General features: G+C 41.1%; 1 protein-coding gene across 2 annotated transcripts in view; it reads left to right on the forward strand.

Moving 5' to 3' along the window:
* Positions 1-15,867, forward strand: part of RTN1 (reticulon 1) — a 284,575-nt gene that overhangs the window by 16,761 nt on the left and 251,947 nt on the right. The window contains exon 1 of one of the 2 annotated variants that reach the window (XM_082450381.1): positions 14,063-14,499. The exons of the other annotated variant lie outside the window; for it this stretch is intronic. Within the exon in view, the coding sequence (XP_082306507.1) occupies positions 14,259-14,499 (241 nt within the window). The 5' untranslated portion in view covers positions 14,063-14,258. Of the gene's footprint in view, positions 1-14,062; positions 14,500-15,867 lie in introns of those variants that run through there. 2 annotated transcript variants of the gene reach the window in all.

Consider the following 15,867-nt stretch of genomic DNA (forward strand, 5'->3'; position numbering starts at 1 on the left):
ATATTACACTCAGGATTACAGTCTGTTAGAAGAACAGAGTAATTATCATGAGTAGATAGTTCTCAAGGTTGGTCTCTCACCGTTTCAACTCCAGTGGGGCAATGAAGTCTGCTGAAGTGTTTGGCTCCTGGGAATGCCATTCACATAAATTGCGATGGGCATGGAGCTCCGTGGAATTTTTAAAGTATGGTAACATTTGGGGAAATATTGGGTAGAGGTAAATGTGGTCCTTAGTTATCAGTCAGAGTGTGTAGTTCCCAAAACTTCTTACGTTGGTAGAACTTGTTGAGGAACTGTAGAATGATCGATGAAGGTGCTAGGGTTGCTCCCTGATGAAATTCATCCTTTGGTAGGGGCCTCATTGCCCAGAGCTGGATTTTTCCACTCCCTCTCTCCAGTGGGGGCTTGTAAATGGCATAGTGGCTTGCCTGCCCAAATTCAAAGAGGAAGAGAAAGCTGGAGTCAGTGTAGCCTAAGTGTATCAGTTTAAGATGGTGCCTGAGAAGGCCACCAAGTTTGAAAAAAATTACAGACACATCTGAGCTGGTATTTAAGGGGCATTGAATCAGCTTCAATCAGTAGGCACAGTAATCTGGACAGAATCACAACTATATCCACTTCGGTAGCCCAAATGGACTGATTATTCAGACCTTCCTTAAACTCATTATATAGAGTGGCTTTATTCCAATCCAAACTGAGTGAGCTAATTGAAATGAGCAATTTAGGACAAAACTAAGCTATGGCTCTGCTACTGCCACTGAAGCTTCCAGACTCAGCCATCATCTTTAGGCATCCTTCAAAATCCACCCCAATTAAGCTGTGTATTCTCCATAGCAGCAGAGAAGGAGACTGTAGTTATTATCACTGGAGATTTGAATCTCTATCCCTCCTGGTGATTTATGAGGAAGCCCAAATTTCAAGGTATCTGTGCTGAAGTCTACAGGTCAAAGATTTTAGCTAAACCTAGAGCCATGCCAAGAAGTTGGACAGAGTCTTCTGTTTCTTTCAAATTTATTTGGAAGGCTGAGGGAGGAAATTATAGGAGAAACAAGGGAAAAGTGCAATGGACTTCAGTCTTTGAAATATTTAGGAATGCTGTGACCTTTTACATGGCTGTGGGGTGGGGGTAGTATTCCTCTATGTGTCTTAGGGGTTAATGGGCAGAATAGGCAAGGACTGACAGAACTCAAGAGGTTAATTTTAGAGCCTGCGGGGCCACAGCTGCACAAAAGCCTCTATCCCATGGGTGACAGACATAGAGAACAGAAAGCCAAGGAGTGGGAAGCTAGTGACTCTGCTTCATCTGGGAAGTGAGTGGAGACTTGCAAGGTGAAAAGAGGCTGAAGTGAAACTAGGGAAGGCTGAGTTCTCAGAAGGGAAGCCATATGTGAGGGAAAGACCAGGACAAGCAGAGATAGAAAGCTGAAGTCTCAGCTGCTTCATCTCCAGAAGGAAAATGTGCATCAAAGCCAGGACCCAGGAAATCATAGCATCTGGAGGTATCTGGCGGAGACCCTGGGTAGATATCTCAGGACTCATATGGAGTAGTGTCCCTTGGAGGTGATGGCCCTGCTTAGTCTAAAGGATCCCCAACGTCTCTTCTTCTAGTGGTACTCTTCACACTTCATTCATTTATTTAGCCCAAATGTATTAAGTATCTACTGTATGCTAGTCACTTCTATAAAATGTGCGTATAAATCAATGAGCAAAAAGACATCCCAAAAACTCAATGATTCCCTGTTTAACACAACATATAGGAAGAAGTTCATTTTTACAGGACTGAAATAACTTTTGGTCAACATATATCAGTCTTTTTTTTTTTTTATTACCACTGATTTTATTTATTTATTTTTTAACATCTTTATTGGAGTATAATTGCTTTACAATGGTGTGTTAGTTTCTGCTTTATAACAAAGTGAGTCAGCTATACATATACATATATCCCCATATCTCTTCCCTCTTGCGTCTCTCTCCCTCCCACCCTCCATATCCCACCCCTCTAGGTGGTCACAAAGCACCGAGCTGACCTCCCTGTGCTATGCGGCTGCTTCCCACTAGCTATCTATTGTATATTTGGTAGTGATGTATGTCCATGCCACTCTCTCACTTTGTCCCAGCTTACCCTTCCCCCTCCCCGTGTCCTCAAGTCCATTCTCTAGTAGGTCTGTGTCTTTATTCCCATCTTGCCCCTAGGTTCTTCATGACCATTTTCTTTTTTTTTTTTTTTAGATTCCATATATATGTGTTAGCATACGGTATTTGTTTTTCTCTTTCTGACTTACTTCACTCTGTATGACAGACTCTAGGTCCATCCACCTCACTACAAATAACTCAATTTTGTTTCTTTTTATGGCTGAGTAATATTCCATTGTATATATGTGCCACATCTTCTTTATCCATTCATCTGTCGATGGACACTTAGGTTGCTTCCATGTCCTGACTATTGTAAATAGAGCTGCGGTACATGACTTTTTTAAATTATGGTTTTCTCAGGGTATATGCCCAGTAGTGGGATTGCTGGGTCATATGGTAGTTCTATTTTTAGTTTTTTAAGGAACCTCCATAGTGGCTGCACCAATTTACATTCCCACGAACAGTGCAAGAGGGTTCTCTTTTCTCCACACCCTCTCCAGCATTTATGGTTTGTAGATTTTTTGATGATGGCCATTCTGACTGGTGTGAGATGATATCATAATGTAGTTTTGATTTGCATTTCTCTAATGATTAATGATGTTGAGCATTCTTTCATGTGTTTGTTGGCAATCTGTATATCTTCTTTGGAGAAATGTCTATTTAGGTCTTCTGCCCATTTTTGAATTGTGTTGTTTGTTTTCTTGATATTGAGCTGCAGTCTTTTCAATGTACTTTCACAGCAGCACTCCTGGCAGTGGGTCCAGCTGGTCAGCTCAGCACTGCTGTTTCTTAGCATTTTGTAACAAAGCAGGGCATTGTTGCCTGTGGCTCTGCATCCATTGATTTTTATGATGTTTCTTCAGCTTGCAATTATTTTGCCTTTTTGTTCACGTCGGAGCACCTACTTAATATCTTGCAGCTGTTTGTGCTTTACATGTGTCCTGCTCAGGTGCAGTGTTTAATGTACCCTTATTTCTAGGGTAATTTAGTTTTCAGAAGCCCAGCTTCCTACATTTTTTGAAAATGTATCCCATTAATGGTAGTTGGAATGCTGGCATTGTCAATTAGGCTTTAGGTAAACCAGTATTTATTACGGGATCAAAGTGTCTTGAAGAGACACTAAGAGCTTTCCCTTTAGAATAATTTAGAACCATTTATTGAGTGCTGACTATATGTCAGGCATTGTGCTAAATACAAAATAACAGATAGTGTTTATTAAGAACTCACTATAGGGGCTTCCCTGGTAGCACAGTGGTTAAGAATCTGCCTGCCAATGCAGGGGACACAGATTCGAGCCCTGGTCCCGGAAGATCCCACGTGCTGCAGAGCAACTAAGCCTGTGCGCCACAACTACTGAGCCTGTGATCTGGAGCCTGCGAGCCACAATTACTGAGCCAGTGTGCCACAACTACTAAAGCCTGCACGCCTAGAGCCCGTCCTCCGCAACAAGAGAAGCCACCACAATGAGAAGCTTGCACACCACAACGAAGAGCAGCCCCGGCTCGCCGCAACTAGAGAAAGCCCGTGTGCAGCCACAAAGACCCAATGCAGCAAAAAAAAAAACAAAAAAAACAAAAAAAAACTCACTATACATCAAACAGTATGCTAAGTCTTTTATATTATCATGTCATTCAGTCTTCACAATAGTCCTGTGGAGGACATACTATTATTCTGATTTTCCAGATGAGGAAGCTGGGGCACAGAGAGTAGCTTACCTGAGGTCTCACAGCTAGACCATGGCAGAGCTGGTATCCAAATTCAAGCCACATGACACAGAGCTCATGCTCTTAACTCTAAATATATGACCCACCTTATACAAACTTCACAGTAGTCTTATGAGGTCTACATTATGACTGTACTTTTATTATTATTACAGATATTAGAAGCTGAGGCTTTGGGGGAGTTAAGTTATTTCCCTGAGTTGAGTAGGCTGGATAGTCACAATTTGGACCCAGGAAGTCTGATACCACAATGCCCTTTTGTTCTTTCTTGCTATACTATACTGCTAGTAAGTGATGCAATAGATGTTCAAATCCTGCCTGACTTCAGAATCCCTAATCAGTCCAATACTGTCCATCTGGAAAGTCAGTCTCAGATGGTTTTCTTTGTTTGTTTTTCTGTTTGTTTTGGATAATGATTTGTACTAAGTGGGATAACTATTGTGGCCATTTAACATTCAACTCCACTGGAGTTATTGAAGAAATTTTAGAAATAAAATACTTTAAGCATACCTTAAAATGCTTTGATGAAAGTTCAAGTTGATTATTCATTTGACAATATTATGATCTTTCCAGAGAAAGATCATATTAGAAAGCCTTTGATAAAGAGCAGTCAGAAAGCTCTTGATAATTTTGGTATTCTCCATTTGAAGAATTAGAGTCTAGCAGATCTGAGAAAAAATGTACTGTAAAATTATAATGGAAGTCAATTGGAAAAAGCAATACAAATTACAAATATTAGGCTTACATGCAATTTTTCTTCTGCTGAAACCCTGCTGTTGCCACCTTCATGCTTTGCAGATGACTCTGCCTTACATGTAACCATCTGATGTGAATCTCCCTCATCACCACCTTGAACTTTTTCTCAGTGTTCATCTGCCTTGTATTTTCTTTCTTCTATCTCTGAAAAAGAATAAGAATTAAGTTTCCTACATTCTAAATTTAATCCTTGCCCTCAAGGGCTTGTACCAGGTGTGGGGTCCTATGGAGAGACTAGATTGGGTAGGGTTTTTTTCTAGGCTAGATGGGAGCTGTCAAAAGTCTACAAGTGATTGTGAGCTGTGGACCGAGAGGGAGGTCAATGTATCAGAGGTAAGTATCAAGCATCTGCTGCAAGGAGAGCCTTCAAGCCTCCAGGGAAGTGGTCAGGATCCAAGGAAAGCAGGAGCAGACCAGAAAGCGACGTTGTGGTGGCTCCATATGAAATGGTTTAGTACGTAGGCAAAGACAAAAAGAGGGGATGGGTACTTGCTTCTTTTGTGGTGATAGGTATAGCAGGCGAGGAGAACCAGGTGCTGATTCCATCTTAATTCATTGACTTCACCAATTATTTCCTGTCCTTGAATCTACAGTTTTCCCCTCTCCATTGTATCCTCCCCCTTAGCTTATATGTTTTCCTGTCCTTTTCTAAAAGCCCACACTTTCCTTTAATCCCTTTACTTCTTTAAGCAAGTATCACCTTTCTTTCCTGTCCCTCCTAGTGGCCAAATTCAGTGGCCAAATTCAATGGCCAATTCAGTCATCATCATCAGGCTCTCTGTGGGATTAAACATTGTTGAAGGTGCTCACACTTGAAACTCCTCCCTGGGGTGTGCTCCCCCCATCTCTGTGGATATTCTTTCTTCTTCTTTGAATTCAAATAAATATGTATTTCTTAAGGATGTGCTCTTGGCTGGCTTCTTAGATCTTGATATACTGTCTCCCCTGGCAGACTCATCCAACCTTATGACTTGGATTATTCTCTCTACCTAGGTGACTCCTAATCTCAATCACCAGCTTTGACCTTGACCTCCTTTTCATATTCTAGGAGCCAGCTAGATACCTTCACCTAAGTGTCTCATCTGCACATTAAATTCTGCATGGCCAAACATTAACGAGTTATTCTACAACCAGCTTCTCTTCCTGTGTTTTTAAGTTTCCATTAATGACATTTATAAATTATCTGTCCCCCAAATTCTTTGGATCAATTTTTACTCTTCCTGCATTCAGTCAGGTACCAAATTCAGTTGATTGAAATATTTCTAATATTTGTCCCCCCATTTATATTATTATTTCCTCTTTCTTAGTGCCCTTCATCAAAACAACTTTAATAGCCTGCTAGCCGGCCTCCTTATCATTAGTTTTCTTCCCCTAAAATTCATTTTAATTGCTGCTGTCTTTTCCTGAATGACATCTATTTATGTCTCTTTAAAACTCTTATTTTAAAAACAAATCCAAACACCCTAACCTGGCTTTCTAGGTCCTTCACAATCTGAACCCAACCAATTTGTCTATTTTTATTTCCCACTTTACCTACCTTTTGCTCTAGAAAAATATACTTAGTCACTCTTCTCTGTAAGTGCCCTATAATTGCTCTCTTCCATGCCCTTGCTGTTCCTTAGATCAGAATGATCTCTATTCATCAGCTCCTCATGTACAGATCCTACAACTTCCAAAGTCTCGCTCAAATAGCTCTCTTTCCATGAAGCTTTTCTTGATATCTCCAGATGGCAGTAATTTGCCATAACACTTTATCTGAGCCTTTTTCCTAGTGCTTATCACCTTCTACTTTGGATTTTGATTATTCACAGGCACATTTTATTATCTCCATGGTTTGATTATAAACATCTTGAAAAGCTGATTCATCTTTGTATTCCCAAAGTGTCTGGTACAAATGTTTGAACAAAGTTTATAAGACTCACCAAATATTCGATGTACTTCCTTACGTTTCCCAGTATCCTTTGCATGAGACCTGGGGCTTATGACCCGTTCTGACCAATATTCTATAAGAAGTGATATGTAAAACTTTCAGTATGAGGTATTTTGGAACAGATGAGAATTCTACACTCTTTCTTCCCTTTTCCCCTTCTGTGATGACCTACAAGGCTGTGTGTCCCAAATGGTCTAATGGCAAGTTGATGGACCATTATAAACATTTTCACAATTGTAGAGATAATTTCTGCTACACTATTACAATCTGCAAGGATTGTTGAACATGTCCATAATTTGTTGAAATATATTCACCCCTGGGGAAGTTAAGCATCTTCCTCTGACTCCTAAAGCCTGCAGTTGCAATCCCACATGCTGTCCTACTTGGGCAGTGTGAAGTGCTGGCTCTTCTCTTTTTCTTACCAAAATCTAAACTCAGCTTATTAAAGTATCTGATAATCCACTATAAGATATTAATACTGTGAATACTGAGTTACCTTATGGGGGGATGCTACCATTTACAGCAGTACTGACCTTCCAAAATTATAAAGTCAAAATGTTGAATTTCCAACACCATTGACACGCTAGATAGAGTAGGAGCAACATTTGGTAGTAAGATCTTTCTAAAGTCTCCAAAGTAAAGTTGCACAGGAAGCCATGATTCTGTTGAAGAATAACATTATTCCAGAGTATCATCTAGATGTTTCTGCAGAACAATTGTTTCTCTACATAAGGTGGTTGACCTATTGCTTTTAAAACAGAAACTAACCCCTTGAGTGATGGTCTATGATGCTAAGCCTGTTTCAAAGAGACAGAGCCCAATGTTCTCTTTTTTGCTTATTTATTCAAGTGAAATAAGTATTTCTCTTTATTGACTATGTGTAGGTATCCTGCACCATCTTCATGTTAAGGACTTCTGTTTGGAACCTTCTACTATCATCAGGACCTTCACTTAGGTTATTTTCCCGGTTATGATAGGCTTATCTTGATTTATCACTGCTTTACAACTGTAACCAAATAGGGATCAGTGAGATAGATGACCAACGACGGGATAGTTCATAAGGCATACAAGCCACAGAGTTTGTGTGGTCCTATCTGCTCTGTGACACCAGTGGTCAAACTTATATTATGGTGTATATGGAATTATAAATACAGCCTGGCTCTGAGCCCTTTTACCTCAGTATTCCCATTAATTCCCTTGGCACTCTCATATAAACTTAAGCTTCTGCCAAGTTCTGTTTTAGGTCCCCACTTATAGTGGATTTCCTGCTTAGTCCCTAAATTGGATGAAAAGGCATCTTGATGGATAAATTGCTGCAAGAAAGAAAAGAAAGAAAACATTTTCTCCTCAGACCAGGCTAACCCCAAAGAAGCCCCTGGGACCTAGGATTTTCTAACATATTTTTCAGGCCCAACGATGAAGGTATGTCATCTGACAAGACTACAGACTCTTGGAAGATGGTATGACCCTCTTCACCAAGAGAGGTTGGGATCATATTAATAAGGCCAGAACCCCTTAAATTGGAACTAACCCCATAAAGTATGAGTCAACCACTAATCTGAGGTTGCAGTGATTACAGTCTAAAGTTAGAAGAAAACTGGTTTTTGGCTAATGCTCATACTGAGCTGTCCAGGGTTCTGACTTTGGCATGGGACATTCCAAACCTTGGGCTTGATGCTGGTGATTTTGCTTTAAATTCTGAATACTTTGGATGTAGTTTGTGATCACTAATCTTGATTACCTCTGTAGTTTACCTTGAGCTCTATTGATCTAGGCTATTGTTAATGACATACTGTGTACAAACTGTAAAATTGATTATACTGTGTCAGGACTTTTAAGTTGGAGAGCATGAGGTATAGAATCAGAAGACTTAGACTTTAATAACAGCTGCATTAGCCATGTGATTTTGAAGAAGTCTCTGAAGATTTTTCAGAACCTTGGTTTTCTCATCATCCTTGAAAATAAAATGTGAAAAATATCTGTAACATAAATGACAAAAATATAATACAAAGAGCATTTAAAAATATGAGAAAAAAAACTTGGAAAAGTAAACATGGGACACAAAAGGCAATTTACAAAATAAGAAAGACAAATTACAAAGATATGTAAAAATTAACTCAAAATGGATCAAACACCAAATTATAAGACCTGGAACTATAAAACTCTTAGAAAAAAACATAGCTGTAAATCTTTTGGCCTTGGATTAGGCAATTGTTTCTTAGATATGACACCAAAATCACAAGTGACAAAAGATAAAATAGATGAATTGAACTTCATAAAAATTAAACAATTTTGTCCTGCAAAGGACACCATCAAGAAAGTAAAGAGACAATCCACAGAATGAAAGAAAAATATTTGCAAATCATATATCTGTTAAAGGACTTGTATCCAGAATATTTAAAGAAATTTTACAACTCAATATTAAAAGAAAAATAACCCAATTTAAAAATGGGCATAGGATCTGAATAGACATTTCTCCAAAGAAGATATACAAATGGCCAATAAGCACATGAAAAAGATGCTGAACACCATTAGCTATCAGGGAAATGCAAATCAAAACCACAATGTGATTCTACGTCACACCCTCTAGGATGGCTGTAATGAAAAGACAAATAATAACAAGTATCGGCAAGGATGTGGAGAAGTTGAAGTCCTCATAAACTGCTGATGAGATTTTTAAATGGGCCAGTTGATTTGGAAAACAGTATGACAGTTCCTCAAGTAATTAAGCACAGAGTTCCCATATGACCTAGCAGTTCTAATGCTAGGTATATACCCAAGATAAAAGAAAACCTACCCCCCAAAACTTATACACAAACATTTATAGCAGCATCATTTATAATAATCAAAAAGTGGAAACAACCTAAATGTCTATCAACTGATGAATGGATGAACAAATTGTGTTATATCTATACAATGGAGTATTATTCATCAATAAAAAGAAATGGAGTACTGATACATGCTATAATGCAGATGGACATTGAAAATCTTATGCTAAGGGAAAGAAGCCAGTCACAAAAGGGCACATATGGTATGATTCCATTCATATGAAGTATCCACAACAGGCAAATTTATGGAGTCAGAAAGTAGATTAGTGATTGCCAAGGACTGGATATGAGGTGGTAGGGATGGAGAATGACTGCTATTGGGTATGAGGTTTCTTTTTGGAGTGATGAAAATATTTTAAAATTGAGTGTGGTGATGATTGCACAACCATGTGAAGATAGTTAAAATCATTGAATTATATACTTTAAATTGTACTGTATGCAAATTATATCTCAATAAAGCTGTTATTTTAAAAAAGAAATACAAATTATCAAGAAGCACATGAAAAAACTCCAGATTCATTGGTCATCAAATAAATAAAAAATTAATAATTATAGTGAGATACCACTTTTCTTATCAAATTTTGGAAATTAAAATCATGTATATGTGCATGTATTAAATGAGATCTGTTTGTAAACTTCAAAGAACCTATTCAAAGAAAATTTACCTTTATCATGTATATATTTCGGTTTTCTTGTCAAGCTCAGAATTTTTAAAAGAGGCTTTGTGAGTCCAAAGCATGGAGAATTCAAGTTTCAGATCTCCTAATTCATGTTTTTGCCCAAAGAAATTAAAAAGTCTTTGTAGTTTTACTCAGATGTGCAAATTAGATAAGAAAAACGAAACTGGGTTCAATGAAAAGTGATCAACTCTCTTCTTTCCACCCCTACTGGAGTGGGAAGCATCTATGTTTTATGCATTAGAAGCGTCTATGTTTTATCCCCTTGGATGGCAGATTAAGTAACAGCAGCCACTCCCTATGGACAGAAGGAGCCTGGTGTGTTCCAAATGTGCTGTGCGACATTTGTGAATGATGTAGTGGTCTCCTGGAGAAAACACAGCTGTCTCGGGCACCAGCCTGTAGCCTCTATAAATTAGTTTCAATCTAAACATTCTTTCACTGCAGTAGGAATTGGAGAACACTTCCTGATCAAATTCAAGAGCTTCTGCATATTGTGGAAGGGTGAAAACCATGTTGCAAAATGAGCTGGATGCTCCATAGACAAGTTAAGTCCTGAACCAACCCCACACATAATGATTTCAGAGAAATCTGAGGCTCCAGTGTGAGTCTCATCTTGAGTCAAACACTTATCTTACTAAGTCGATGGGAGTGTTTCCACAGTTGCAGTCTCTCTTAAAAAGGTTCAAAAGTAGAGCCTTGGCTTGGATGCTAAAAGTTTTTAAATAAACCAGATAAGGCAAATACTTGGCATGTGCTGCCACGCCCCCTTCACTTGCCTGAATGTAGCTATTGCTTACCTTTCTAGACGCTCTTTTTTACTGACTCTGAATGTGATCTAAGACTCTTTCTCAACACAGTGCCCCAAGCATACATTACTAATCTATCAATGAGCTCTATTTGCCATTCCTGATATAGGAATGGCAAGTTGAAATATGTATACATGCCTATGTGTGTTTTACACAACTACTTAGAAGAACCTTTGAAGTATTTATCTTTATGTAAGGTTTGCCTTTCAGAATATAGAAACTACTAGTAGAAACAGATCAATAGCTACTCAATATCATTCCTTATCTAATTTGCTTTGAATGCCTGAAATGGTTACTGTTGACTCTCTGGTCTTTACAAATAGAAATACGCAGGCAGAGTGCTAACCATTATAAGCCATTTTCTGGAAATAATTTGGCATGTGCAATTAAATTTTAATAACATGCGTTACCTACATCAGCTCATTTAGTGCTCCCCCAAATCCTTTGCAGAAGGTGCTATTAAAATATCCAGATTACAAATGAGGAAACTAGGCACAGAACGATTAAATAACTTTCATACTGAGGCTGGAAAGGACTTCATCTTGGTTATAAAGTGTTACTTGTGGTACTCTTTCTCCATGTCCCCACACTTCTTTCCCCATGATATAAGCTTTGATCTAAGTTAAGAAGCTAGTGTTAAATAAATGCTCCTCACCAATTCCTTCTTTTGAAAAAGTGAACAAAACTTCTCTTCTAAAAAACAATAGCTTAAGACAAAACCTGACAGTTCTTTTGTCTCAACTATCCTTGCTATGACTCCTTTAAAAGTGCCAACTCCATTTTTCTTTGTCACAAAAGCATTTTAGAACAACTCATAACTTAGAGCAACTCTGCAAGCCCAGGAATCCCATTGTTAACTGTGTGTTATGCCCATACATCTTCATATTAGTCAAGCTTTGTCAGTTCACAGGGATGCAAATGTATGTAAAATAAATGATAGTGATAGACATTGGTAATTTCAAACCATAGCATAAAGTTGAAAATTCCTTCACCCAAATAGATAATTATTTGTCCACATCCAGTAGTAGAACCTAATGAATAAAGATAGTTGTGAAAATTGCTAAAACTAAACAGTGTGAACACCTCTTTTCAGCAGAGCAAAATAGAATAATTTATCAAAGTGGAATTTCAATTAAATGGGAAATGGAAATGAAAATTTTCAATCAAAATGGAAAATTTCAATTTTCTCTAACAAGTAAAATCTAAATATACTTTAACTGGCTATTTCTTCCACACATTCTCAATTAGAGTATCGATCAGTATCTGATGAACCATGAAAAAGAATTGGAACCATATCCCAAAACTCCTTATCATTTTAGGTGTAAGGAAGTCGTGAGGCTTGCATAGTTACTCCAGTTTTTTTAAATGATGACTTTCATTAGTGTTTCTCAGAGAAACACAATAACATTCTCCATATAATTCTGTATGTAATTCCCTTACCATAACAATTCTCAAATATTCAGTACCCATCGATAAGCACTTAGTGTTATATCATTAATTTTCTATATTCTTGGCATGTTGTCAATAATGAAACTGTGAGAAATTTCCACCTGGTATTTCTGATATTCTAAACAATGGAGTTTAAAAAACTCAGAAATGCCCCTGATTATATGAAAGGATTAAGCTTAATGGAAAGAGAGCAATGTAATAGCTTTTCACCTTAAAGATTTCTTAAACAGGCTCATTTTTCCCATGGAAAGATTTTGAAAACCATGATGGTTCAGGGTAACCAATAATTGTTAATGTTGAAGGGGGTAACTTTAAAAAATAGCTTTATTCAGGTATAATTGACATACACTAAATTGCACATATTTACAGTAAGTGATCTGATGGATTTTGACATATGTATACCCCTGTGAAGCTATCACCACAATCAAGCCAATGAAAATGTCCATCATAATTTTTGAAGATATCAATAATGTAAAATTTTGGTGATCATCATATCCCCAGGGGTATCTGGCCCTAGTAGGCCATATTTCCTGTCTATTGAGTGAACACATTTTCTCTAATTTATTGTCACTGAACAGAACAAAAGGTTGGGCAGAATTCAGGCTTTTAACTTTCAGCATTTTTGAGGAGCATCTGCATGGTGCTGAAGTTGGCCTTTGAATATATAAATTGACAGGTATGAAATCCTCAGCATGTCTATGGTGGCTTAGCAATCCCACAAAGCCTCACAGTAGCTTGCCTGATGCCCCACCTTCTCTAGAGATGGAGCAGTGGATGGGCTTATTCCTCCACCTTGTGTGTTGGACTGTGTGTTATTTTTTTCCCCAACCACATAATTTCATAGACAATTTAGGAACCAATAAAGCACAAGTCTCGTTTGAAAAGATGTATCTAAATATAGGAATAATACATTATAAGCCAAGTCACTTCCCTCCTCTGAGTTTCTGTTTATCTGTCAAATATCTTCCATCTTATCAGAGAGAGCTGTAAAGGAAAATGGGTGGGTGGGGAAGCAGCAGCAAGCTTTCTGGAATGTCCAACTTCTCAAATAAAATAGACTGCACCGACAGCTTATAATTTGTATGGCTTTGGCTCAGGGTTTCTGAAAGGAAACATAAGTTGTTTTTGTCCTGCCTATTGCTGTCTTATTCGCCCTCAGTGCTGGTAGGAATGAAGTCTGGTAAGCTTTTCTCGGAGGCTCTCCTGATAGCTCTTTCCTATACTCCACTATTTTAGGTTGTTTTGGAAACAGTTTATGGATGCAGCATTTAACCTCGGGGTTGCAGATTCCCTCGTCTCCATCTGTCAACAACAATTTTCACCCCTCCCCGCGAAGACCAGTCCCCTCCACAGATGATACTGGTCACCCTCAGAACTGTGGCCTTGAGGGCTCCAGCTTCCTTTCTTTGCCTCGGGTCCCAGGACACCAGTGGAGGTCTAACTTTATGAGTTGGGAGGGCAGCTTGCCTAATCAGTCACTCTTCAGCTGGGGGCTGTTTCTACCTGCTCATCCTCTCTGATTCTCCCCCAAATGAGAGGAAGATTCAAGTGGATGTGGCACATCCCCTAATGTAGGCCTGCAGACCGGTGGCTGACGTGTACAAAGGAAGACCCGGACCAAGCAGGCCTTTTTCACCTGCGTAATGACAGGCTTGGGAGTAGCGAAGCGGCAGCGGCGGCGGCGCCGGGAATAGGAGGAGGAGCGCAGGCAGCGGCCGGGGCGGGGCCGGGAGGAAGTGGAGGGGGAGGAGGAGGAGCTGAAACGCGGAAAGCGGCAGGCAGCAGCTCGGCCGGAGTTGCAGCAGCTGCGGCGGCGGCGGCGCTGACACCGCAACCTCCCCAAGCCCTGAGTCCCGGCGGGGGCAGCAGCAGGGAGCGCCTGCCCGCCCGCCCGCCCAGTCACTGCACCTCGGCCCCGCCAAGCAGCCGTCGCTGCGCCCGGGGAACTGCCAGCTATGGCCGCGCCGCCCGATCCCAAAGAAGAGCTGCTGCCGCTGGCCAGTCCCGGGTCCCAGTGGTTCGGGGACCGGGGCGAGGGGGAGGAAGAAGCGGTGACGCCGAAAGGGGCCAAGCCCGAGCCGCAGGCGGGAGAGCCCGGAGCTGGGCTGGGCTCCGGGGCCCGAGAAGCTGCGCCGCGGGAACTGGGCTCAGGCCCCGCCCGGCCGCCGCCCGTTGCCATGGAAACTGCATCCACAGGTAAGGCGGGCGGGCGCCGCTGCCCCGCAAATGGCGTCGGGGACTCGGGTCCCCCAACCGGTCCCCTTCTCTGCAGCTCGCCTATGCACCTACCTCGCGCTCTCTATCTTGAGCACCAACCTTAACCCCCCTTCGCCACAGGCGACTGTAAATATTAGCGGACTGGTAGGGACAGAAATTTTATTTTTCCAAAGGCTCGGAAGAAAACAAAATACTATTCATCCTTTTATTTCATTATCATTATTTTTCCGGCTTTCAAAGTTGTTCTCAGAGGCAAACCGCAGCATCCTGGCTGCCGCCGCGCCTGTGTACAAGTTTTTTCCTTCTTGGAAGGGGCTGGGGGCCGTAAGGCCCGCTTGGCCAGTTGGGATGATATTCTGAGGCGTGTTTGTGCGCCCGGCGCGCGCCAGCGACAGGGGACGCTGACAACAAAGCGACGGGCGGGCCTGCTGCCCCTAGACCCTGCTCGATCCAGGGCAGAGACGTGACTTTAACTCTCCCTTCCCTCCAAGAATCGCCACACCCTACTCCTAGCCCCTTTCCCTTCACCTCCTCTATCTCCCCCTCCCCCCGCACACTAAACCGAAACGCCAAGGTGTGTCTAATTGCAGAGGGACAGCGTTGCCAGAAGGTTGGGAGTTGTGGCGGCTCCCGCCCAGAGCCCTTCTTTCCCAGCTCCCCGGATGCTCCCGTCTCGAAGGGAGCTGTGAAACTTGCAGCCCTTTAGAGCGGCCGCTGGCTGAGGTGTTAGAGGGCTTGAGTGGCGGTGAGTGTTAGGCACAGTTTACCATCAGTCTGAACCTGCCTGGTCCTTTGGAAATTGCCCTGGGTTCGCCCTCCTTTCGCCTGACTTCCCCTTCAGAACTGGAGCACGTGGGTGCTCAGCGGGGACCAGGCATCCTGAAGCATTCTGTCCGAAGGATGCCTGAGGCGAGCTTTGGGGAGGGGCTCCCGGCTTGGGTAGCTCTGTGTTTCCAGGGAGTGGGGTAGAGGGTGCTGTGTTGTGTTGTTCCCGGAGAAAGCTTTGCTGTGGTGGAATGAGAGTTGTGTAGTTTTGGAAATGTAGCTCTTGAAGGCTGGGTGCTGGGTGATTCTGCAGGAGGGGAAGGGGGGCGGGACTGGCATGCTTGTTCATGGCAGCTGATTTAGGGGAACCCCTTTCTTAAGCCTTGCCTCTCTTAAGGGTCGTGTGGAGTGTCTTAGGTAGTCCTTAGGTAGTCTTAATTCTTCTCTAGTACAAACGATTTGAGCTGAGGAAAGGAGGTTTAGGGAATGTGTCGAATAAAACATTATGAAGGGAAGAAAAAAAGTAAAGAAAGAAAAACGAGAGAAGGGAAAAGGAAAGAAAGATTCAAAAGCAGAAAACCC

Source organism: Balaenoptera physalus (genome assembly GCF_965194825.1).
Source record: "Balaenoptera physalus genome assembly, chromosome: 2".
Classification (NCBI taxonomy): domain Eukaryota; kingdom Metazoa; phylum Chordata; class Mammalia; order Artiodactyla; family Balaenopteridae; genus Balaenoptera; species Balaenoptera physalus.